The sequence below is a fragment of the Tursiops truncatus genome, chromosome 1, assembly GCF_011762595.2.
Source record: "Tursiops truncatus isolate mTurTru1 chromosome 1, mTurTru1.mat.Y, whole genome shotgun sequence".
Lineage (NCBI taxonomy): Eukaryota > Metazoa > Chordata > Mammalia > Artiodactyla > Delphinidae > Tursiops > Tursiops truncatus.
The window spans coordinates 161,043,355-161,069,708 of record NC_047034.1 but is presented as its reverse complement, the minus strand read 5'-3'; the positions used below and the strand labels follow the sequence as shown (position 1 = coordinate 161,069,708).

General features: G+C 50.3%; 1 protein-coding gene across 4 annotated transcripts in view; it reads left to right on the top strand.

Moving 5' to 3' along the window:
* Window positions 1-26,354, top strand: part of PTPRU (protein tyrosine phosphatase receptor type U) — an 84,205-nt gene that overhangs the window by 5,140 nt on the left and 52,711 nt on the right. For all 4 annotated transcript variants that reach the window (XM_073793143.1, XM_033839247.2, XM_073793136.1 and 1 more), the window contains exons 2-7: window positions 12,854-12,985; window positions 15,948-16,219; window positions 16,721-16,802; window positions 16,907-17,022; window positions 17,431-17,605; window positions 18,206-18,499. In XM_073793143.1, coding sequence (XP_073649244.1) covers window positions 12,854-12,985; window positions 15,948-16,219; window positions 16,721-16,802; window positions 16,907-17,022; window positions 17,431-17,605; window positions 18,206-18,499 — 1,071 coding nt within the window. The remainder of the gene's footprint in view (window positions 1-12,853; window positions 12,986-15,947; window positions 16,220-16,720; window positions 16,803-16,906; window positions 17,023-17,430; window positions 17,606-18,205; window positions 18,500-26,354) is intronic.

Here is a 26,354-nt window from a genome sequence, read left to right as displayed (position 1 = left end):
TGTGGTCTGTGTGTCTATTTGTATATTTAGGTGTCTGCGTCTCCTGGAAAGGGATATGCATGTTTGGGTGGGGAGTGTCCCGGTGACCGTGCGCAGCTATGGACCAGGGACTGGGGCTGTACCAGCTCAGCCTGTGACACTGTCTTCGCTGGGGCTTGCCTTCTCACCTCCCTGCAGCTGCCAGAGGGTGCTGCCACTGGAGGAGACCCCAGTGGTTCTGCTTCTCTGTGGTTCGTCATTCTGGAGCTGTGTTATCCAATAGAACTTTCTAAAATGATGGAAATGTTCTCTACCTGCTCTCTTCAGTATGGTGGCCACTTACATGTGGCCACTTAGCTACAGTTCATTAAAATAAACATTCGGTCCCTCAGTCTCACCAGCCAGATTTCAAGTCCTCGAGAGTCGCCTGTTGCTAGTAGCTGTGGAATTGGTCAGTCTGTGAAGGTAGAGAGCATTTCCATCACAGCAAAAAATTCTATAGACAGTGCTGGTCTGGAGGTGCAAGGCCCACAGCATCTTTAGTGAGGCCCGGACACCTCAAGGAGTGGATGGCCTGTCGCTCAGTGGCCACTGAAGAAGGTTTTGCTGAATCCATGTCCCCTTCTCTCCAGCCGCATCATTTCTTGCCTGGACGATTGCAGCAGCCCCCTCCTTGGTCTCCATTCTGCCATTAGTGCTTCTCCCACCCTGGGATCTGAATGACCTCACAGGCAGGCATAGGATCCTGCCACTCCCTTGTGCTAAGCTGCAGACTCTCCAGCACGCTGGGACCAAAGCCTAACATGGCAGATGAGGCCCCGTATGACCCAGCCTCTGCTTTCCATGACAGCTTCATGTTTATGCCTCTCCTCCCCGACCCCACTCCCCACGTCCACCTTATGATCCAGGCTCACCAGGCCAATGTTGGTCCCAGAACCTGCCGGGCCCTTTCACGCCTCTCTGCCTTTGCACGTGCTGTGCCTTCTGCCGAGAACGCCACTCCCACCCGTCTTGCTTCCTGGAGGCCTGGCTACTCGCTCAGCCTTCAGAAGTCCAGCTCTGATGTCACTTCCCCAGGAAAGCCTTCCCAGACGCCAGCCGACACGGCTGGCCAGGTTTCTCCCACCACGCACGTGTGTCAGTGGGCTGCAGTGTTTTCCGTCTCCTTCCCCACTAGGCTGGGAGGAAGGGCTGGGCTGGGTCATTGTCATCTCCCGTCCCCAGGGCCTTGTACATGGCATGTGCCTACTCAGTGTTTGCATTGATGTGGACCCCTGGGTACACAGGGAAGGCTCGGAGTGGGAGTGGAGCTGGGGCTCCAGAGGGCAGTCATGGTTGGGGGCCGGTGTCCCCCCTTGGCTGGCCCTGGGTGGGGCTGCCCTTGCCTGAAGAATGGCTGGGGAGGACCCCTGGGGTTGACAACCCAGAAGGCAGCTGTTACTGGATGACTCAGGAGGTCTTGAGCGGATTCCCAGGGTGCAGACCCCAGGACCTGGTGGTGAATCTGAAGGGATGAATAAAAGGGGGGCTTAGAGGGGTCCCTGAGGTTTGGGAGCTGAGTATAGGTGGAGAGGATGAAGGATTGGGATAAGGAAGTTGAGAAGGGGTGTTGGAGATATTTGATGAGCAGGATCACAGCTGAGGTGGAGTGACAACTTGGGGGTGGGGGACAACGGGGGGGATGGGAGATTACTTGCAATAAAGATATATCTGGGGGGTGGGAACAGCTGGGAATGAGGGGACAGGTGGTGTTGGGGGAACAACTGAGGGTTGGGGGACAGGTGAGGGATGGATAGAAGGGGGATATGGGACAGCTGACAGGGGATAAGAGGTGACAACTGGGAGGTATCAGAAACCTATCTGGACAGGACAGGTGGGTCTCAGCTGAGAGATTGGGAAATACATTGCTCAGGATGTGTCTATGTGTGTGTCTGCATGTGTGCACGTGTACACCCGTGTGGTTGTGCGTGTGTGCCTGTGTGTTCGTACCTAGAGTGTGGTGGTGAAGAGCATGGGCTTGGGAGCCACACCATCTGGGTTCGAATCCTCACTCTACCACTGCTAGCCATGTAACCCTTGGGCAAGTGACTTGACCTCTCTGGGCCTTTAGTGTTCGCATCTGTGAGATGGGGATAATCATGGAACGAACCCACTGCACGGGGTTGCTATGAGGATATATTTTATATACATACGTGTATCGTTTAGTGCAGGTTCTGGCCTGTAGTAAGCACTGTATGTGCTAAACCATTATTGAGGGTGTGTGTGTGTGCAGCACCCTGTGTGCTCAGAAAAGTTTGCTCTTGGCTCTGATGAACCCGAGGCCTGGGAGGGGTGACGGTGGCTGGGAGTGCTGGAGTGACCGTCCAGGTCATTGGGTTTGGCTCGCCTCTCACCCCCTCCCCTCCGTTCAGTCCACTTCCCGCCCACCCTGTGCCAGGGCCTAATCCAATAGGTCTCCCTCTGCGTCTCTCTCTCGTCCTGCCCCACACTGCCTGTCCCTGGGCTGGGGGCCAGGGGATGTGCTTTAATTGTCCAAAAGCTTTTCAGCAGAATCTGAATTCTTTGTTCCCCTGCCTGCGTGCTGGGGCCCTGCTCAGATAGAAATACCTGGACAATGTGCTCAGTTCTGGCTGTCTGCCCCACGGGTGGCAGTGGCTTCATCCTGTGCCCTTGGAGAGTCCCTGGGGTGGAAGATGCTGGGAGTGGGAGGTCAGGTGGGGGGAAGCCCCCAGGGCAGATGAGGCCTCACCCCCAACGCATGGGGTAGCCAGCCCAGCCAGGCAGAGCTGTAGGCACAAGGGTTTCTGGGGGTCCCGGCTCCCCTGCTCTCCAGTGCATCATAGGGAGAAGTGTGCCACGTCTTCACCTCACACTAAGAACTGCTCTGCATCAAAGCCCCGGCCTGCTCTGGGTGTGAGCTCTCTGGGGAGTCCTGGACCCATCACCTCAGGACTGGGCCACTGCACTGCATCTCAGCCCTATGCTGCGTGGCTGCGCTGTGTGAGATTCCGCATTACGTTGGCTGTGTGGACTCTCCGGCGTGTCTGTGTGCTCCACCCGCATTGTCCCGTTGTGCTGTGCCTCTGTTCTGCAGTTGTGCTGCCATTTGTGTGTTTGCGGCTCTTCTGTGCTGTGTGGCTCTACTGGATGATGAGGTTGTGTTGGGCTTGTGGACCCTCCTGGGACTGTGCATAGTCCCTGGCAACGCACCACTGCACTGCGCCAACAGATGCCGTGCTACCACGACACTGCATCTGCGTCACACGGCCTCTCTGTACTGCACTGCATTGTTGTAGTGGCCATCTGCACTGCATCGGGCATGGCCGGGCACAGCCTGTCTGCAGTCCACCGTCGCGCTGTACAAACACAGTGCCCCTTTGCCCGGCACAGCACTTCTGTCCCACTGCTTCACTGCACTGCACTGGAGATGCGCATCTCCTGGCCCAGCCCGTCATACTGTACCACTGCCGCTGTAACGCCGCCCTCTAGGTTATCTCACCCTGTACGGCCACTGAGGTGTCAGCTGGTGTCCTTCCCCAGGTTTCTGTTGGCAGCCCCAGTTGAGCAGCATCTTTGCTTCAAGTGGCCTCACTGCAGTGTTCCTCTGGCCCCCACTGCTCACTGCCCGAGGAGTCGGTAGCTACACTGCAGCTTGAGGCCATTCTGTTGGGCTCGGGACTGGCATGGGTTTTTGCAGGCATTACCTTTGCAAGTAGCCGGCGTTGCGTCTGTGCACTGCACACGGTCACTGTCCTGGGCCTCTACCCTGCACTATACCTGTTCACTGTTGGGTTGTGTGCGTTCTACTGGATTTCAAGATGCAGAGCTCTTGCACTGAATTCCCTGTTCCACATGGTGTCTTTACTACATTTCATTTTGGTGCCACTTTCTACCCCTGCTCTCCAGTCTACGCTTACTGTACTCCTTGGGACTGTATCGAGCACCCAGCAATTCCTTCTGCACTGCACCACGCCTTTCTCTTCCCTATATCTCTGCATGTTCTGCATGCCTCCACTAGACATCCTTTCAGTGAGAGTTCATGGAGCGCCAACCATGTGCCAAGCCTAGTGAGGCTTGGACATACCCCCTCGGTGTTCCTGCCTACACCTATCCCTTGGTGCTGAGCGCCAGCCCAATGTACCACTAAGTGCTCACTGCTGCACTGTGCCTCTGTGCAGCTCTGGGTCGTGGCCACGATGGATGGGGCACCTCTCCAGTGCATCATGGCACCGACCAGTCCTGCCATGCTGTGCCGGTGTTGTGTGGGGGTCTGTGTACACTTCTCTGCTCCCCTGCATTGTATAACTGTGTTCCGCCTCTGTACAGTGGAGCTGCTGCATTGCACCTGCAACACACCACACCGCAGCCACGTAGCCCTCTCTTGCCACGGGACCGTTAGGAAGTCCAGATCTTTGCACTGTATGTGTTCGTTCACAGCCCTCTGCCTCTCTACGCTGCACTGCGTTTTTATATGACACACGGTGTCTGCACTACAGAGGTCTGTGTACCCTTTGCCCGCTGTACCTCTGCAAAGAACAACCCTCCGTTCAGCCTTTTGCCTGTGTATGGAGTCCGGCCCCGCCCTGTGCCTTCCCCTTACACTAACAACATGGCAGCCCAGCTGCTAACTTTGGGATTTGCTGGGCATATTGATCCGGGAGACGGGGAGTGAGCCTGGCCGAAGTTTCCCCTGCTGTAGTCGGCTTCCTTCTGTTCTCAGTAGAGATGGAGGGATGTTGGCATCGCTGGGTTCTGTATTGGCTCCTGTAGGGGATATCAGCTCAGCTTTCTCTCCCTGTGGCCTGGCCCTGGGTGTTCGTGGTTGCAGCTCTGCTGAATGCGGAGTGATTAAAAGGTGGGCATACTGCTGCCAGCCCTGCCCTTGTTAATTGCGCATCAATTATTCAGGGCTCTGGAGGGCAGCTCGGGGGAGCCCTAGCCAAGGTCTGGTTGTGTTGATCTGGGCCAGGAGAGCAGTGAAGTGGGCTGGGCCAGGTCTCTGGGCTGGAGTCATGGTCCTTGAGCCTGGATCAGACTAGCTGGGATCATGGGGTTGATCAGTCCAGCCACTGTTGGCGTTCTACTATACACAGGGCTTGGGGATGGGGCTCAAAGGCGTTAAGAGACAGTCTCTGATCTCAAGAAGGGAGGAGGTAGGGGTTAGACAGGCCTGAGATGGAGCTGTTATTGTGGTGGAGGACATGGGATGGGGCTGGGTTGGGCAGGAATGTCCAAGGGTGAGCCTGTGTTGGTTCTAGGGTTGGGTTGGGCTACCTAGAAAGGGAGTGTGGCTTCAGATGATGAAATAGACCAGTGTTATCCTTGGGGTTGTATTTGGGTTCCCCAGGCAAGGGTTGGGGCTATGCCAGGGGTTGGGTATGATGCCAGCCCCTAAATTTGTAATCTGTGGGAGGAGTTTTGTTTCTCCTGGGGCCGTCCCTTGGGAACTGAATGTTCTGTTGACAAACCAAAGGGAACAAAAATCTCATTGCAAACAGCCTCTGTTTACCTAGGGTCTTCGGAAAACACTGATGGTGGCTGGCAGCCACACTTGGCACAGAGCACCATTCCCTGTCTGGTGGCGAGGAAGTCTGGTGCTTCCATGCTTGTGGTGCCCACGTGCACACGCGTGCACGCTCACGCACACACTCACGCACGACTCCCCTCTACCTGCCGTGTACACTCACCTCCCCCTTAGGCACATGCTTCCTGCTGAATGTGCCCATATATCTCTGCAGATAAACGTACAGCCACACACCCACAACTTCACAGCACAGTGCCTGAGGGACCTACACTGTGAGAGCCACACTCACCCTCACCTCTCCCCTATAGTATCTCTCTCTGCCTTCAAGTTATTCTTGCCCACATACATGCTCACACGAATGGAATCAGAATTCTAGAGGTGGAACAGCCTTAGAGGTCACCAAGGTCCCCATTCTCATTTCATAGGTGAGGAAGCAGGGCTTCGGAGAGGACAAGCCACCTGCCCAGGGTCACACAGGAAGTTAGAGGCTCAGCAGGAATTAGATCCAGGCCTTCTGCCTCCCAGTGGAGTACTCATAAGTCAGTACCAGGCTATCAGTCTCACAGCCATGTACATGTGTACACACGCGCGCGCGCGTGCACGCGCACACACACACACACACACACACGCGCACACAGGTCTGCATATGGAAGTACAAGCATATGGAGGGGTGGAGACCCTCACTCCAGGGAGACCCCCTCCCGCACTCTGGCTCCTCCTGCAGAGGTTGCTTTGCCCCTTACATCACCCCATCCGGAGCCCAGCCGGATGTGGATAAACCATCATCCTGCCTTCCCAAATTGTGGCTGACGGTTGCTCAGGCAACCGCCTGCCAGATTGTGAAGATTAGCTGAGGAATGTAGCTGGGCCAGTTTGAGCCGAGTCTGGGGGAGCTGCTGGGGGTCCTGGGTTGATTCAGCCCACCCTCTCAGGGAGGCCCTGGGAGAGATGGTGTACCCACGGAGGGGTCTGGTTTTCTCCCTGTCCCCAGCCTAGCTGACTGTGTCCCCAAGGCTTAGACGAGGCTGGGGGGAGAGAGTGTGTGTATGTGAACACTCTGTGTGTGTCTGTGTGTGTTGTGCATCTCTGTCGGTGTGATTGGAGCACGTGCCATTTGCATCCAGGATGGGGACTTGAGGCCCCTTCCTCACCAGTTCCTGACATCTGACTCCAGACCCCTTGATGACTTGTCCCACTTCTGATCCTACAGTGCTGTCTGGAGAAGCCACCTGCCCTCCTCATGGCTTATAGGATGTGTCACTTGTCTCATCTGAATCCAGGTGCTTCTCTGCTCAAATACCTAGGATGGTTTCCCCCCTTAAAATGAGGCTGGACTTCTCACCCTGGCACTTGGCTGTCCGTTATCTGGCCTCAGCCTCCTTCCCTCCCATCTTATCTACCATTGTTTGGCCAGTCTGGGCTCCTCTCTGGGCCCTGGACCAACTGTGTTACTCACTACCTTCCTTCACTCCTGCTGGGCCCTTTACCTCAGATGCCCCTCTCTCCATCTTTACTGGCCAGAATGGTACCTATCCTTCCATCCCTCTGCTCAGATGCACCCACCTCCAGGAAGCCTTCCCCCTGTACCCACCCTCCTCCCCGGACTCCCCTTGTGGCCTTGACCCTTCTCTGCTTTGTCTCATTCCCTTACCTCCACTCAGACTAGGAGGTCCTTGAGGGCAGAGCAGAGTCTTAACCATTCTTGTGCCTCTACTAGTGCCAACCTGGGGCCTGCTTTGTACTGTCAGTGAATGAATGTCCAATGAGTGGAACCGAATTTGTACATGTGGCCAACAGAATACCAGGGCCTTGCTTTGTTTGTGCCTAGTCTCCTTGAATAAAGATAGGTGGTGTAATTTCCACTAAGATCAGGAACAAGACAAGGTTGCCCACTCTTACCACTCTTATTCAACATAGTTTTGGAAGTTTTAGCCACAACAATCAGAGAAGAAAAGGAAATACAAGGAATCCAAATCGGAAAAGAAGAAGTAAAGCTGTCACTGTTTGCAGATGACATGATACTATACATAGAGAATCCTAAAGACGCTACCAGAAAACTACTAGAGCTAATCAATGAATTTGGTAAAGTAGCAGGATACAAAATTAATGCACAGAAATCTCTGGCATGCCTATACACTAATGATGAAAAATCTGAAAGTGAAATTAAGAAAACACTCCCATTTACCATTGCAACAAAAAGAATAAAATATCTAGGAATAAACCTACCCAAGGAGACAAAAGACCTGTATACAGAAAATTATAAGACACTGATGAAAGAAATTAAAGATGATACAAATAGGTGGAGAGATATACCATGTTCTTGGATTGGAAGAATCAACATTGTGAAAATGACTCTACTACCCAAAGCAATCTACAGATTCAATGCAATCCCTATCAAACTACCACTGGCATTTTTCACAGAACTAGAACAAAAAATTTCACAATTTGTATGGAAACACAAAAGACCCCGAATAGCCAAAGCAATCTTGAGAACAAAAAACGGAGCTGGAGGAATCAGGCTCCCTGACTTCAGACTATACTACAAAGCTACAGTAATCAAGACAGTATGGTACTGGCACAAAAGCAGAAATGTAGATCAATGGAACAGGATAGAAAGCCCAGAGATGAACCCACGCACATATGGTCACCTTATCTTTGATAAAGGAGGCAGGAATGTACAGTGGAGAAAGGACAGCCTATTCAATAAGTGGTGCTGGGAAAACTGGACAGGTACATGTAAAAGTACGTGATTAGAACACTCCCTAACACCATACACAGAAATAAGCTCAAAATGGATTAAAGACCTAAATGTAAGGCCAGAAACTATCAAACTGTTAAAGGAAAACATAGGCAGAACACTCTATGACATAAATGACAGCAAGATCCTTTTTGACCCACCTCCTAGAGAAATGGAAATAAAAACAAAAATAAACAAATGGGAACTAATGAAACTTAAAAGCTTTTGCACAGAGAAGGAAACCATAAACAAGACGAAAAGACAACCCTCAGAATGGGAGAAAATATTTGCAAATGAAGCAACTGACAAAGGATTAATCTCCAAAATTTACAAGCAGCTCATGCAGCTCAATAACAAAAAAACAAACAACCCACTCGAAAAATGGGCAGAAGACCTAAATAGACAGTTCTCCAAAGAAGATATACAGATTGCCAACAAACACATTAAAGAATGCTCAACATCATTAATCATTAGAGAAATGCAAATCAAAACTACAATGAGATATCATCTCACACCAGTCAGAATGGCCATCATCAAAAAATCTAGAAACAATAAATGCTGGAGAGGGTGTGGAGAAAAGGGAACACTATTGCACTACTGGTGGGAATGTGAATTGGTACAGCCACTATGGAGAACAGTATGGAGGTTCGTTAAAAAACTACAAATAGAACTACCATATGACCCAGCAATCCCACTACTGGGCATATACCCTGAGAAAACCATAATTCAAAAAGAGACATGTACCAAAATATTCATCGCAGCTCTATTTACAATAGCCAGGAGATGGAAGCAACCTAAGTGCCCATCATCGGATGAATGGATAAAGAAGATGTGGCACATATATACAATTCAATATTACTCAGCCATAAAAAGAAACGAAACTGAGTTATTTGTAGTGAGGTGAATGGACCTAGAGTCTGTCATACAGAGTGAAGTAAGTCAGAAAGAGAAAGACAAATACCGTATGCGAACACATATATATGGAATCTAAGAAAAAAAAATGTCATGAAGAACCTAGGGGTAAGACGGGAATAAAGACACAGACCTACTAGAGAATAGACTTGAGGATATGGGGAGGGGGAAGGGTAAACTGTGACAAAGTGAGAGAGTGGCATGGACATATATACACTACTAAACGTAAAATAGATAGCTAGTGGGAAGCAGCCGCATAGCACAGGTAGATCAGCTCGGTGCTTTGTGACCACCTAGAGGGGTGGGATAGGGAGGGTGGGAGGGAGGGAGACGCAAGGGAAGAGATATGGGAACATATGTATATGTATAACTGATTCACTTTGTTATAAAGCAGAAACTAACACACCATTGTACAGCAATTATACTCCAATAAAGATGAAAAAAAAAAAGATAGGTGGTATAAATCCCAGCTTCTGGGACTTAAGATGTGGCCTTGAGCAAGCCACCTCATCTCTCTGTGCCTCGGTGTCCATCTGTAAAATGGGAATAATAATAGTACTGAGCTTGTGAGTTATTATGAGGAATCAGTGGCACAGGGGGTCATGGTGGTAAGTGGCAGCCCTCTTGTGATGGCGTTGATGTGTGTGTGCATGTCTGTGCCCACGTCTGTGTTGATGGAGTCGAGAGGTATTCTCTGACCGTTCTTGCTCTCAACACAAAGTCTGGTCTATTTTTTTCTCCCCTGGGCTGGCGGCCCCTAGCAGGAGTTGAGTCTCTAGTAGAAGTGGGGACTTGGCGGTGGGACTCCTAGCTCCTGAGCCATCCAGCCTGGAGGTGATGGGGCTTTTCCCAGGATCCAGGAGGGCTGATTGTTCCCATCCCAGGGTGAGCTGGGGAGCAGGTGAGGGTGGGGCTCACCTTGGAGAACCTGGCCCCAGAGATGTTACCCCCTGAAGGCTGTGGCTGGAATGGGCCTGGCCCAGAAACACAGGGCTGGGGATGGGCATGGATCAGGGAGAGGGAATCATTCTACCTCCAGAAGGGGGTACTCTGGATGGGAATGGTCAGCCGGGGAGATGACCCTGGCTAGGGACAGGTGCAGGACTTCCGTTTTGACGGAAGTCAGGGGTCACTCTGGACATGGTCAGCTGGTCTGGGCTCAGTCAGTCAGTCTGGTGGTCATTCTGGTCAAAGTCAGATGGTCTGGTGGTCATCTGAATGATGATGGGGCCACTCTGGCTCAGGTCTATCTGTCTGGGGGTCAACTGACCTGCATCAGGCAGTCTCAGGGTTACTCTGGCCAAGGTCAGACGGTCTGGGGGTCCCTCTGACCAGGTCAGTCAGGCTGGGAGTCCTGGAAGCTCACTTGGCCTGGCTCAGAATGGACGGGAGGAAGCCAAGGAGCTGGCATTCCCAGGCTCGCTGCAGGGCCATGGGTGAGACATCTGGGGCAGCTGCCTTGTTACTTGAGAAGGAACAGGAAGGACCTGAGCCCCAGCGAGACTCTAGATCCTGGGGTTCCCTTTCTGGTAATTTGGAGGCTCAGGGAGGCCTTGGCTAAGACCCTCAGGCATAGACTCAGCTCAGGCTGAATGAAGTCAGCTGTCCCCTCCTCCAGGAAGCCCTCCCTGATCATCCCTACTAGCTATGTTCTCTCTTCGTGCTGTGCTATGGATCATTTTCTAAGGGGAGAGCCGAGGCCTCCCCAGCACAGATGGGGTTAAAACCCACCTCCACAGGTCATAGGGCACATGCTGACCAGGGGTCTTCACACAATGAGGCAAAAAGCTCAGCCAACGTCCTGCCCCAGCTCTGGAGAGAGCTGCTGTTATTTCATCCCATCCACCTGGTGCCAGCCTTTTGCCCACCTTTTACTGTTTTACACTCTGATGGGGTCCATAAAGAGGAAAGGGAGACTCCCCTGCTCCCAACAGTGGCAAGCCCCTTGTGCCTGGCTGTGCATTTCGAGATGCTGCTTCACATGATCTGCGAAAACCTGGAGAAGTCCCTGCTGCAGATGAAACAGCAGAGCCTCCTGAAAGTGAGGCCACCAGCAGTGCGTGCAGATGCCCACCGTTGTGCCTGGCACGTGGCACTCACTCCCCAGTTACTCTCTGTTTCTTGCCCCTCCTCTTCTTGAGGCTGGGAAGCAGCTAAAACTTGCTCCTTCTCATAGTGAAGGCTTTTCTGGTGAGAAATGTGGACTTTGGCCTCTGACCGCCATGGATTCAAATCCTGCTTCTGTTACTCAGGTGGCTCAGGTGGAACAGGTGCAGAGCTGCTCTCTCCTGAGTGCTTGCATGTGCTAGGCATTGTGCTAAGTGGACCCCCACACTGAAACCTCAACAACTCCACTTGTGGGTGGGGAAGCTGAAGATGAGAAAGGATCACCACCACAGGGCTGGCAAATTGCAGAGTCAAGGTTCAATCCCGAGTCTGTCTGATGCCAAAGCCCACTTGCTTATCTACCACCGCATACTGTGGGTGAACTCCTTCACCCCTCAGAGCCTCAGTCACCTCATCTGTCAAGTGGGGAGAAGTACCAGTGGCTGATAGGCACCCAGGACAGGGCCTGGCACGATTTGTGCCTGCTTCCTCGCCACTTGTCCATGCATTTTCCCGGGTCTCAGATGCCTTCATTTACCCCTGATGGGGCTCCAAACACTAAGGTTCAGGAGTGAGTGCAGGGACCTGTTTGCAGTTACTTTCTGAACCAGTGGTGTTCTCAGGTGTATTATGTCCAACTCAGGGCGTTGATGAGCCGGCTAAGATATATGAACCTCATTACCAACCAAAGGGCTCACATCCATTTCAATCCCTGCCATATTTAAACTATGTATATTGGTCCCAAATCATGGGAATTTGCTTCCTCTAGGCATATGTGTCCTCAGTCCACACATGACTGTTTTGCCTGCCACATTCCTGCAGGCAGAGACCTCAGTTAGGTGACTTTGGGTAATGTGCATCGCTTAAGCCTATCTGTCAAGTAGGAATAAATACAGTAGTGGTACCTCCTTAGAAGGCGAGGCCTAAATGGGAATCCACGCTTAAAGCATTTAGCACTGTGCAGGGCTTGTCGGAAGCCTGATGTCATCAGTGGACATTGTTCTTATTTTTAAGGAGATACCATCAGGGCTGACTTAGGAAATTCATGACCCTGCCAGTCCTGGGGCCCACTGTCTGTCCTCTCTGCAAAGATGGAGGGGCAGGTGATGGAACACTGACCAGCAGTCAGCAGATCTTGGCCCAAACCCCACCTCTGTCATTAACCTGCTGTGTGACCTTAAGGAGGTCACAGCCTCTTTGGGCCTCAGTTTCCTCATCTGTAAAGTGGGGATAATTCTAGCTTTGATTTCATGAGTTGTTGAGAGGCTTTAATGGGTAGTAATGATAACTGGCTTTTGTTGAGGAGGGTCTTTGATTGGTGGTTGAGCAGTGGGAGGTCCTGGGGAGTACTGGGGGGGTGGGCAATGTGGGGAGGTCTTGGCATTGGGAGGAGACAATGAAAAGAAGGAGAGGGTGGGGGAGGGAGTGTTTGGTTAGAGGGAGGGAGCAGTGGGGGGAGGGCTTGAGGAGACGGAGGGGATGAGGGTGGGCCTGGGTGGGAAGGGACAGTGCGGGGCACCTAGAGGGTAGCCCCAGGAGCCCTTCTGGCCAGCAGCCCGGCTCTAGCCTGGGCTAAGCAGGCCCTTCCCTCACAGCCGGCTGCACCTTCGAGGAGGCGAGTGACCCAGCAGTGCCCTGTGAGTACAGCCAGGCCCAGTATGACGACTTCCAGTGGGAGCAAGTGAGGATCCACCCTGGCACCCGGGCTCCTGCGGACCTGCCTCATGGTGAGCCTACTCTCAGTCACCATTCCCCCTTCATCTCCTTCCAGGGGCATGCTACCCACCTGCTGTGTTACCTTGGGTGCACTGCCTAATCTTTCTGGGCCTCCATCTGCTTTGGCATCTGTAATGACACAGATGACACTGTGAATATGGAGCTCTCTGGACCCTGACCAATTGTGTACCTCAGGTAGTTTTACCTGTAAAATGGGTGCAGGTTCAAGTAATCAAAGACCCTTACAAACTGTAAGATAAAGCCCACCTCCCATTACTCCTATGGCAGCTTAGTTCAGGATCCACCTTACTCCTGCCAGGTCTTCCTAAATCCTCCACCTTCAGGGAGGCTCTCTTCTCCCTGTGAGCCTCTGAGTCCTGGTCTCCCAGGCTTGAAGATGCTGACAGAGCAGTAACCTTGGGGGCTGCATGTGTGTAAAACCTTTCTGCCTCTGCCCCTTTCTTCCTGGATCTTTCCCGACTTCTGCCCTGCCCTGCCCCTGTTTCAGGATGGGGAATATTTGGCGGCGTGAACACTGGGCTGAGAGGAGACTAATTATGTAGATTCTAGTCCTGGCCTTCTACCCTGATGATGGCCTTTAGTGCACTGGTTCCAGAGTCATGAAGGCTGGGCTTCAGATCTTTGCTTCATCACTTTACCATCTGTGTGACTTTGGGCAAGTCACCTAACTTCTCTGAGCTTCCACTTCCTTAACTATAAAATGGGAGCACAATAATCCATTTCATAGGATTATTAGATAATGCCTATAAAGTACGCAACATGGGGGTGGCATGTAAGGGTTCAATGAATGCTTAGATGCTATTGTTGGAGATATTTGAGGGGGTCCAACTACTAGCACCCCTCTTCACTGGGTACAGAAACAACTGGGGATTAAGAAAAGGATAAGACAGGTGGAGGCCAAGTTATCACCTTTATTACTGATGAGGGCTGAGTCGGAGGACACAGCGTAGTGCGAGGACCAAAAGGGCTTGCTGAGGGAACCCAGAATGGGACAGCCTGTGGCCCCTCCCCTTTGCCCTGTCATAGTAGTGGGCCAGGGCCTTTGCTGCTCAGCTCACAGCATGGCCAAGATCGCATCTGCTGTCAAGAGTTCGTGGGAGGGGCAGCAAAGGTTCTCAGTGTGGGAGCAGGACTTGAAGCCAGCAGGAGAGAGGCCCTCCACGACCTGGCACAGGCAGCCTCCGCAGCCTGGGCTCCTGCCCCTCGCCTCGACTCCCGGAGGCCTCCCTGCCTCCCCTCTTCTGTGCATTTGCTCACACTGTGCCCTCCCTGGGGCATTCCTCTCTGCCTTCACAGGGCTCTCAGCTCCTTGTTTGACCACTGTCCTGGCAGGTATCAAAGTCTGACCTGTGTGACAGTGATCTGTCAAGGTGCCCACCGTGGCAGGGATGCCATATCCCCAGGGCCCAGCCTTGGCCTGGTACAGGTTAGCATTCGGGTACAGCTTGCTGATTTGAATTCACCTCTTACAGTCCTGACCACCCTGTGTGGGCTCTGCTTCTCTCTCTCCTCCACACAAGCAGAGACATACCCAGTGACAAAAGGGGGAGAGAAATGTTGTATGTAGTGCGGGCCTTGGGCTGGATCCTGGGGATGCAGTGGTGAGCCAGATGGACAGTCTCTCTGCTGTGTTGGTGCTCACATTCTGGGGAAGAGACTTGGAGGTGGAGAGAGGAGGAAGGAGGGAGATTCACACTCAGAGAGCAGGAGAGAGGAGAAGGAGGGGTGACAGGGATGAAGGGAGTAAATGGAAGAGAAGAGGAGGGATGCAGAGTGAGAAAAGACTAGGGAAGAGGAAGAGGCAAGAACAAAGTGTCAGTTTAAAAGGGAGAGAGAGACACGCCCACAGCTGCTCACAGGGAGAGGAGAGAGGATGGAGGAGTGGGCCGAGAGAGACTGTGCGGGGGCTGGGATGCCCCCCTTCCTGGGTGGGAATGGGGACCTGGAGTTTTGTTTACTACCCCACCAGGACTGATGCAGGAGCCGCCTTCTTCACAGGCTTCTGGCTCCCAGAGATGAATGCCGTTCCCTCCAGTGGAGCCCCTGGAGAGCCCGCCTGGAGCAGGGAACCTTGTGGTTTGGGATCTGAATGGGCTTGTGTGGGCTGGCAGCGAGGCCTGGGAGGAGGTGGCCCTGGGTGGCTGCAGGCACCCCATTAGCAGCTGCTGGGACCTTCTCCCCACAGAAGGGAAGCCATAATCCCCCAGCCAGGTCCTGAGGAGTCCAGCCCCCTTTCCCCTGCCACCCCTCTCCCCCACTCCCAGCATACAGCTTGGATCTCTGGGGCAGGGGCAGGGCTGCCTTTCTCCAGGTTTGAAATCAAGAGAGTTGTATCCCAGGAGTTTAGATTGAGGGGCTGAGGGCTGGAAGGGAAGTTAGAGCCCTTTCATTCCATCTCTGTTCTGTAAGTTCATTCAGCTTGCAGACCTGTGCTGGGGACGCAGTGGAGCCCTGAGGCATCACAGGCTGGTGGGGAGAGCGATACATACTTTATTAATGATCCAGGGGCCAGGAGAGACACCCATAGAGGGATGGAGAGGGAGGGCTTCAGAAGAGGTGGGCTTTGAGGGCCTGTCATGTGCTGGACTCTTGACTCCTGAGATGAGTGTCCTAGTCCTTGCCTCCCAGGACAGCTCGGAATGTGGGGAAAGCTGTGGATTAGCACAAGCTTGGACTGGGGTCATAAAGGGCGAGGTGAGGAGCCAGAAAGGGGTTTTGGCACAGCCAGATTTGTGTGTTTTTTTGCTGCTCCAAGTCTTTACTTTGGGAAACAGATGCAGGGAAATGAAGGGACTTACCCAGTGAGTCAGAGCTGGGACCAGAACTCAGGCCGCTGACTCCTGATGGGTCCAAATGCCTGGAGTCCTTTGTTTCTGCCTCCTCCTCTGTGCCCACCTGACCCTGGTCCTCCCCTGAGTTCTCAGCTCCTGCCTCTTCCTCCTCTCTTTCCAGGCTCCTACTTGATGGTCAATGCTTCCCAGCATGCTCCAGGCCAGAGGGCCCATGTCATCTTCCAGAGTCTGAGTGAGAATGACACCCACTGTGTGCAGTTCAGCTACTTCCTGTACAGTCGGGATGGGCACAGCCCGGGCACTTTGGGCATCTATGTGCGTGTCAATGGGGGTCCCCTGGGCAGTGCCGTCTGGAATATGACTGGATCCCACGGCCGCCAGTGGCACCAGGCTGAGCTGGCTGTCAGCACCTTCTGGCCCAATGAATATCAGGTGGGCTGGGTTCAGTCTGCGGTCAGTCTGTGCTTGGGGGTGTGGGTAGAGGGGTGTCAGCATGAGATCAGAGTAAGCAAGTGGCCTAGGTTGGAATTAGTTTGTGTCAGCATCAGGAGTCAGTCTGTGGTCAGCATTGGGTTCTTCAGTGATGGTTCAGTCTGGTTCAGTGTCAGAGATTGTTATTAGGAGTAGTTTATGGCTGGGGTCGAGGTGAGTTGGAATAGTGCTGACTTGGAAACCCTGTCTGGCTGGGAAGTTTTGTGGCTTGAAGGTAACAGTCCAGGATTGGGATGGAACCTCTGGCCTTGACCTTGTTAGCTCTGGGTGCTGACACCCCTTTCCACAACAAGCTGGCTTGGTATGGAGGGTAACTGTGAGCTGGGCTGCTTGTTGAGGAGGATGGGGCTGGAGCACAGCTGAAAGGGGGCTCTTGTGGGCATCTCCCCAGGCAGGGCTGGAGGGATGTCAGCATGACAGGGACCCTCCCACCTCCCCCAGGTGCTGTTTGAGGCCCTCATCTCCTCAGACCGCAGGGGCTACATGGGCCTAGATGACATCCTGCTTCTCAGCTACCCCTGCGGTGAGTCCCAGCCCACTGGGGTGCAGGGTGAGGGGTACGGGTGGCTGCGGCTCCTGCTGACAGGGGGCACGAGCCCAGCTCACACCAAGGCTCTGTTCCGGCAGCAAAGGCCCCACACTTCTCCCGCCTGGGCGACGTGGAGGTCAATGCGGGCCAGAACGCCTCGTTCCAGTGCATGGCTGCTGGCAGAGCAGCGGAGGCCGAGCGCTTCCTTCTGCAGGTGAGGCGGGTGGGGTGGGAGTGTGGGGGGACCTTGGCCAACTTCTTCTGAAAAGTTCTGGCTCCTCTGCGGAATGCTGAGTCCTTCCGTTATTCTCCAGCACCCATACACATGCGTCCTGGCTCTCCCTAGGCTCTGCTCTGCCCTCTTGGGTGCCCCATCCCCCGAGGACAGAGAGCGGCTCCAGGATCCTCCAACCACACCTTCCATCAAAGGCAGAGCGACCACATTCCCTTAATCAGACCCACACCTTCCTGTGGCAGAGCTGGTTCCAGGAACCCCAAATGCCCCTGTGTAGTAGGGATGGCTAAATGGGGCCGGGACATTTACTCCCTTGCCCGGGTCACAGCGAGATCTGGACCTTTCTTCCCCGGCGCCCATGACCCATTGGCCCCTCTCCCCGCTCAGCGACAGAGCGGGGCACTGGTGCCCGCGGCCGGCGTGAGGCACATCAGCCACCGGCGCTTCCTGGCCACCTTCCCGCTGGCCGCCGTGCGCCGCGCGGAGCAGGACCTGTACCGCTGCGTGTCCCAGGCCCAGCGTGGCGTGGGCGTCTCCAACTTCGCAGAGCTAATCGTCAAAGGTGAGCTCGGGGACGCTTGCGGAGGGCGGGCCTCCGAGGGGCGGGGCGAGCGGAGGGTGGGGGCGCAGATTCTACCAGGGGGCGGAGTCTTGTCAGGGGGCGTGGCCCATGGACGGGTAGGGAAGGAAGGGTTTGGCCAGGGGCGTGGTCTGACCGCGGGGCGGGGCTTGCGGAGGGGCACAATCTCACCTGCGATCAGGTCGGACTGGAGGTGAGGGGATGTGACTGAGAGGTGGGCCCGCGTGGGGGCTGGGTCAAGGTGTGAGCCCGGCGAGGCGGGATCTGGCTATTGGGCCCTAGGGTTGACCGGAGCGGGCAAGCGATCAGTCCTTGGACGCGAGGACTTGGGGATTCAGAAGGGAGTGAGGGAGAGCGTGTAGGCTGAGGGGTGAGGACGGGGTCAGCTTTTGGAGTGGGGAGCTTCCTAGGCCCTGGGGATTTAGTGGGGGGAGGCAGTCTAGTCTAGGGCTTGGGGGCTGCGTGAGGAGCCTGGGGGGACAGGTGGGTTCTTGGGTTTTTGGGTGTGGTGGGGTGAGGAGCTGAGGGCCGGGGATTCATAGCGGCATCCGCGGGCTCCGTCTCTCTCCCATCTCCTTGCAGAGCCCCCTACCCCCATTGCGCCCCCGCAGCTACTGCGCGCTGGTCCCACCTACCTCATCATCCAGCTCAACACCAACTCCATCATTGGCGACGGGCCGATCGTGCGTAAGGAGATTGAGTACCGCATGGCGCGCGGCCCGTGGGCGGAGGTTCACGCGGTCAGCCTGCAGACCTACAAGCTGTGGCACCTCGACCCCGACACGGAGTACGAGATCAGCGTCCTGCTCACGCGCCCCGGTGACGGCGGTACAGGCCGCCCCGGGCCGCCCCTCGTCAGCCGCACCAAGTGCGCAGGTGGGTGCCTCCTGGCTCCACTCCCTCCTCCAGATACCTGGGTATGGACTCAGGGCAACCGAGGGGCGAAGGGTACATTCCGAGCGGTAGTATGGCCTCGATCTGTGCTTCTAAAACCTTCTAAAACATCGTGACCTTCCCTCAATCCTAGTTATGGTAAAGAAAATAATGATAGCTAACATTTCACTTTGTGATGGACATTTATACATATATTGTGTGTGTATCATTTATTGATTTAAAACTCAGAACAACACCATGATCTAGGTACTCTTGTCTTACCCATTGTGCAGATGAGGTGTAAAATCTGTAACCTCTGTACAGATTATTATTAACAGAGATGTTAAGTGACTGGCTCAAAGTCACACAGCTAGTAAGCAGCAGAGCAGTAAGGGATTGGAACCCTTGACCGGCTGTCTTCAGAATCTGTGTTCTTAATTCTACATTATATCATCTAGATAAAATAAACAACTAAACACCATAAAATAAAAGTGTTACTAAATTCTAGCTGGATTCTCTTGTCTGGGCAATTGAGCCTGAAGTCTGCTTTTGCTTGTTTCAAAGGGTAATGCAGCTGTTACGAGCAGTGGCACACCTGCACCAGGGGAGACTTTATTGTTTAATCAGAAGAGAAATTGACAACAGAACAATTTTCTTACTCTGTGATTGCAGCGTTTTTGTTGTTGTTGAATTTTTATTGAGATATAAAAGATTCATATGCGGTTGTAAGAAAAAATATAAGAGAAATTTCCTTATACACTTTACCCTGTTTCCTGCATTTTGCAAAACTGTAGTATAAATCACACTCAAGATACTGACATTGTTAAAATCCACAGATCTTATTCAGACTTCCCCAGTTTCATTTGTCCTGATTTGTGTGTATCTGCGTATATTTAGTTCTATACAGTTTATCACATGTGTTGGTTGCTTTGTGTATTTACCACCACAGTCAAGATAGTGAACAGTTCAATCAGCTTAAGGATCCTTCGTTGCTCTTTTATATCATTTCTGTCCCTTCCTCCACCCCCAACCCCTGGTTACCACTAATTTGTCCTTCATTTCTAAAATTTTGTCACTTTAGAAATGTTATGTAGATAAAGAAATCATACAGTGTATAACCTTTTGAATTGGCTTTTTAATTTGGTAGCAGTTTTATGAGATATAATTCACACCGCATACATTTCATTCATTAGAGTGTACAATTCAGTGGTTTTTAGTATATTCACAAAGTTGTGCAACCATCACCACGATCAATTTTAGAACGTTTTTCATCTCCCCCAAAGGAAACCTTGTATTTTGCAGTCCACCCCTCCCCTCATTTCCCCCTAATTCCTTCGGCTCAAGGCAGCCACTAATTTACTTTTTGTCTCTATAGATTTGCCTCTTTGTGGACATTTCATATAAATGGAATCATACAATATGTAGTCTTTAGTGATTGGCTTCTTTCACTTAGCAAAATTTTTCAAGGTTTATCCATGTTGTGGCATGCATTAGTATTTTTTAAAAATAAATTTATTTATTTTATTTTTGGCAGCGTTGGGTCTTTGTTGCTGCACACGGGCTTTCTCTAGTTGCGGCAAACGAGGGCTACTCTTCTTGTGGTGCACAGGCTTCTCATTGTGGTGGCTTCTTTTGTTGCGGAGCATGGGCTCTAGGCCACGCGGGCTTCAGTAGTTGTGGCTCGTGGGCTCTAGAGCGCAGGCTCAATAGTTGTGACGCACAGGCTTAGTTGCTCCGCGGCATGTGGGATCTTCCTGGACCAGGGCTCGAACCTGCGTCCCCTGCATTGGCAGGCGTATTCTTAACCACTGTGCCTCCAGGGAAATCCCGGCACCAGGGAAGTCCCAGTACTTTTTATTGTTGAATAATATTTTGTTTTGTAGACATACCATAATTTACTTATCCATTCATCGGTTGGTAGGCATTTGCGTTTTTTATACTTGTTGGTTATTATGAACAGTATTCTTATGAATATTAAAGTACAGGGTTTGGTATGGACATATGTTTTCATTTCTCCTGGGTGTATATATATATATATATAGTATGGTAACTGTGTTTAACCATTTAGGGAACTGCTGGACTGTTTTCCAAAGCAACCACTCCACTTTACATTCTCATCAGCAGTGTATGGGGGTTCCAGTTTCTCTACATTCTCACTAACACTTGTTATTATCTGTCTTCTGATTATAACCATCCTAGTGGGTATGAAGTGGTGTCTCATTGTGGTGTTGCATTTCCCTGATGGTTAATGATATTGAACTTTTTTCATGTGCTTATTGGCCATTTATATGTCTTCTCTGTAGAAATGTCTATTCAGATCCTTTACTCATTTTTAAGTTCAGTTTTTTATTATTGAGTTGTAAAAGTTCTTTATATGTTCTGGATACTAAACCCTTATCAGATATATTTGCAAGTGTTTTCTTCCATTCTGTGGGTTGTCTTTTAGTTTTCTTGATGGTGTCCTTTGAAGCACAAAGGTTTTTCATTTTGATGAAGTACAATTTATCTGTTTTTTCTTTTGTTTGCGCTTTCAATGTCATATCTAAAAAAACATTGCCTAATCCAAAGTCACGAAGATTTACCCTTATTTTTTTGTAAGAGTTTTATAGTTTTGGCTCTTACATTTAGGTCCTTGATCCATTTTGAGTGAATTTTTGTATATGGTGTGAGGTAGGAGTCCAATCTCATTCTTTTGCTTGCAGATGTCCACTTGTTCCAGCACCATTTATTGAAAAGACTATTCTTTTCCCATTGAATTGTCTTGGCACTGAGGTTTGCTTTTTTGCTTATTGTAATTTCCTGGAGATTCATCCAGTTGTGTAAATCAATAGTTCATTCCTTTTTAATGCTGAGTAGTATTTCATGGTGTGGATATACCAGAGTTTGTTTAACCATTTATCTGTTGAAGGACACTTGAACTGGTCCCAGTTTTTGGTTATTACAAGTAGAGCCGCTATGAACATTCATTTGCAAGTTTTTCATGAACATAATTTTTCATATTTTTCTGGGATAGATGCCTGAGGGTACAATTAATGGATCATATGGTAATTGAATATTTGGTTTTATTGGGAACTGTCAGAGAGGCTGTATTGTTTTACATTCTCACCAGCAATATATGAGTGATTCAGTTTTCTACATCCTTGCCAGCATTTGGTGCTGTCATTATTATTATTTTTAAAAAAAATTTTAGCCATTCTGAGAGGTGTGTAGTAATATCCTATCCTGGTCTTAATCTGCATTTCTTTAATGCCTTGTGATGTTAAACATCTTTTCATGTGCTGTTTGCCATCTGTATATCCTCTTTGGTGAATTATTCATGTCCTTGCCCATTTAAAAATAAATAAATAATTAATTAATTTTTGGCATTGGGTCTTCGTTGCTGCACGTGGGCTTTTCTCTAGTTGTGGCGAGCAGGGGCTACTCTTTGTTGCGGTGCACAGGCTTCTCATTGCAGTGGCTTCTCTTGTTGTGGGGCACGGGCTCTGGGCGTGCGGGCTTCAGTAGTTGTGGCACTCGGGCTCAGTAGTTGTGGCTCGTGGGCTCTAGAGCACAGACTCAGTAGTTGTGACGCACAGGCTTAGTTACTCCGTGGCATGTGGGATCTTCCCGGATCAGGGCTTCAACCCATGTCCCCTGCCTTGGCAAGCGGATTTCTTTTTTTCTCTTTTTTTAATTGATCCTTATTGGAGTATAATTGCTTCACAATACTGTGTTAGTTTCTGTTGTACACCAGAGTGAATCAGCCATATGTATACATATATCCCTATATCCCCTCCCTCTTGAGCCTCCCTCCCATCCTCCCTATCCCACCCCTGTAGGTCATCGTAAAGCACCAAGCTGAGCTTCCTGTGCTACGCAGCTGCTTCCCACTAGCTAACTATTTTACATTCAGTAGTGTATATATGTCGATGCTACTCTCACTTCATCCCAGCTTCCCCCTCCCACCCCGTGTCCTCAAGTCCATTGTCTATGTCTACATCTTTATTCCTGCCCTGCAACTAGGTTCATCAGTACCATTTTTTAATTTTTAGATTCCATATATATGTGTTAGCATATGGTATTTGTTTTCTCTTTCTGACTTAGTTCACTCTGTATGACAGACTCTAGGTCCCTCCACCTCACTACAAATAACTCAATTTCGTTTCTTTTTATGGCTAAGTAACATTCCCTTGTATATACGGCAGGCAGATTCTTAACCACTGTGCCACCAGGGAAGTCCCTGTCCTTGCCCATTTTCTAATTGGATTATTCACTTTATATTGTTGAGCTTTGAGAGCTCTTTACACATTCTAGATACTAGTCCTTTTTTGGGTATGTAGTTTGTAAATGTTTTCCCCTGGCTTTTAGCTTGTCTTTTTATCCTCTTCACCTGAGCTTTCACAGAGCAACCATTTTTAATTTTGATGAGGGCCAATTTATCAAAATTTTCTTTTATGAATTGTGCTTTTGATGTCAAATTTAAGAACTCCTTGCCTAGCCCTAGATCCCCCAAATTTTCTCCTTTAAAAAAAAAAAAAGAAAAGAAAAGTGTTATAGTTTTACATGCAAGTCCGTGATCCATTTTGAGTTAATTTTTGGATAAACTACATGCTTAGGTCGAGGTTTATTTATTTTTTGCCAGTCAGTATTCTTAAGTGTTTTAAAAAGCTGATCCGGGAACCATCTGAAATAGTTTAATGCCATATTTAGAGAGACCCTTGGGTGTTGGGTAAGAGTATTCCAGTGGAAGTTACTTTCTAGCTGAGGGATCTGAGTCAGGTTACTTAACCTCCCCAAGCTTTAGTCCCCTTGTTTTATAACATGGGAATGATGATAATCCTTACCGTACAGGGTTAGTGTGAAGATTCATTCAACACATGTTTATTGAGTGCCTATTATGTGTCACATACTGTTTAGTTGCTAGGGATATAAGACTGCGACCAAGACAGACAAAAGCCACTAATGAGTGAGTTCCTCGTGCCAGAGCTCTGCATGGAACTCACATTCTGGCGGAGGAGACAGTAAACAAGTGAAATATACGGATGGTCAGATGATGACCAGGGCTGTGAAGGTTAAAGCAGGAAGGGGGATGGGGTGTGGGGGCAGGAGAATTGTCATTTCAAAAAGGCTCAGGGATCGTTTTGCTGAGAAGGTGACATTTGAGCAGAGACCTGAAGCAGGTGAGGGACAGTGCCACGCAGGAAACTGGAGGAATTGCTGGGGGAAGGGGCATTCCAGGCAGACGTAATAGCAAGGAAGTCTGTATAGCGTGCTTGGCATGTGTGAGGAGCAGCAAGGAGACCAGTAGAACTGTGGTCTAGTGACTGAGGGGGAGCTGGCAGGAGAGAAGGTCAGAGTCATGCTGGGGATGTGGGACTCAGAGCCATTTTACGCTGGGTGGGCTGGGGAGCCATTGCGGGTTTGGAGAGCAGGAATGACATCACTTACTATGTTTAAAAGGATCACTTTGGTCCTTTTGTGGAGAATAGATTCCAGGAGGGCAAGGGGACCAGAGGAGAGACCAGTGAGGAGGCTACTGCCACAATTCAGCTGGGACATGGTGGAGGCTGGGAGCTGGGAGGAAGTAGTGGTGGTGGTGGTGAAAAGTGGTTTATTTTCTGGGTTTGTTTTGAAGGTAGAGCTAACTGCATTTGTTCATGGATTGGATGTGCAGTGAGAGAAGGAAATAGAAGTCGAGGATGGCTCCAAGGTGTTTTGCTTGAGCAGCAAGAAGGATGGAGTTATCATTTACTGCGAGGGAGCAGACTGCGGGAGGAGCAGGTGTAGTAGACGGGGTGCCATAGATAAGGAGTTCTGTGCTGGAAATGTTGACTTTGAGATGCCTATTAGACGTTCAGGTGGAGATATCTATCAGATGGATGGATTTACGAGTATGGAGTTCAGGGAAGAGGTTCGGGCTGCAGATATAAATTTGAAAGTCATCAGTATAGATATGGTATAGATGGTATTTACATCCATGACACAGGATGAGATCTCTTATCATGGTGGTTCTCAATTGGGGGATGATTTTGTCTCCCAGGAGACATCTGCAGGGTCTGGAGACATACTGGTTGTAACAACGGGGGGTGGGGTGCTAATGGCGTCTAAGGGGTAGAGGAAGCCAGAGAAGCTGATAAACATCCTACAGTGTATAAACAGCCTCTTCAACAAAGAATTATCTAGTCCGAAACGTCAATAATGCTGAGGTTGAGAACCCCTGATTTAGTCCTTAGATTTTAGGGAATAAGTGTAGGTGGAAAAGAGAAAAGCAGTGAAGCCTGAACCGTGGGACCCTCCAGTGTTTTGGGTTAAATGCAGGTGATGGCATGCAAATGCATTAAATGCCTGTGAAGTATAGTGCCTAACACACAGTAAGCACTCAGTAAATGACAACTATTGTTGCTATGGTGTTTTTAACTCTTCAAAGCCAGTTCTGGTCAGGTACTTAGAATAAAAGAAATCAGAGCTGGGGATCCACAGAGAATCTCTCTTCTACGCTCCTTAATGTACAGATGAAACCCAGAGAGAGGAAGGCACTTGCCTGTGATCATACAGTGGGTTAAGAACCCATGTTTCATGGTGACAGCTGTTGTTCGTTCCCATTTCACAGATGAGAAAACTGAGATGTAGTCACTTGCCCAAATCTACGCAGTGAGTCTGTAGCAGAGTCAGAACCAAAGTTGGAATGTCCTGCCTTCCAGTCTAGTGTTTGAAACTACCACCACTGTCACGACCACACCATCAGGAACAGCAACAGCAGATGCCATTGTGGGCTGAGTGCCCACTTTGTGCCAGCACTGCTAAACACTTTAGGCTGGCCGGGACGGGACATGGGGCTGGCCAACACAGGCTGGCCGGGACGGGACCTGGGGCAGGGACCAAGCAGACAGGATCCGGACAGCTCACCCTGCCTTCTCTTCGTTGGCATCACCACCCCTCCTTGCTTAGATGCCTTGGCCCATAGTTGTTTTGCTGTTGGCCAGCTGTGTTGTCATCTCCCTGGTCCCCATGAAACTCTGCTCCCACAATATTATTTAATGTAAAAACAATAATATAGCGTCAGTAGAAGGCATTCAAAAGAAATCACTCTAAGTCTCACCATCCTAGCCCAACAGCTGTTTTAGTTTTCCTGCCTTCTTCAAATCTCTGCCCACATGCCTACAGTACACAATTCACACCCTTGTCATTGGGATGTAGAAAGCATTCTGTATTCTGCTTCCTTTTCTTGGTGGTGTTACATGTGTTATGTTGTTTATAATTATGTTTATTGGCTGTAGGAGCCCACTGAGTGTCTCCATATGGCTGGGCTATTTGTCTCTAGATTCCTGTTATTGTGAATAATACCATATTGAAAAATTTAGTGCTTATCGTGCTTTCTTTCCTCCTTGAGTTATTTCTTTGAGATAAGTAGTCAGGGGTGGTTTAAGAAAGGACTTTGACATATATTGCTTTAAAAATGGTCGCACTAATTTATACTGTTACTATAAAGGGTGCTGCTGTATATAAGGGTGTATTTCACCCTTAGAGTGCACATATTAATTAATCAACTACTATAAGTTAGACCATCTCATGTAACTCTCACACTTGCCTTTCAAAGTAGGTGTTACTGTATCTCCATTTTTTAGTCAAGGAACTTGACGTTCAAAAGGGGGTTAAATCACTTGGCCTGAAGTCACAGAACTAATGAGAGGTGGAGATGATAGGATTTGAACTCTGGAGCACCCGACCCCACTCCAAAGCCCCTTCCTCAAGAAACAGACTGTTGCAGGGTTATTGAATCCTCCTTAACATCATTAAAATCAACACATTTTGGCCTAATTTAACAGATGTTAACTGTTAGCCTTCTTGTTTTAACGTGCATTTTGACCTTTGATCTCTG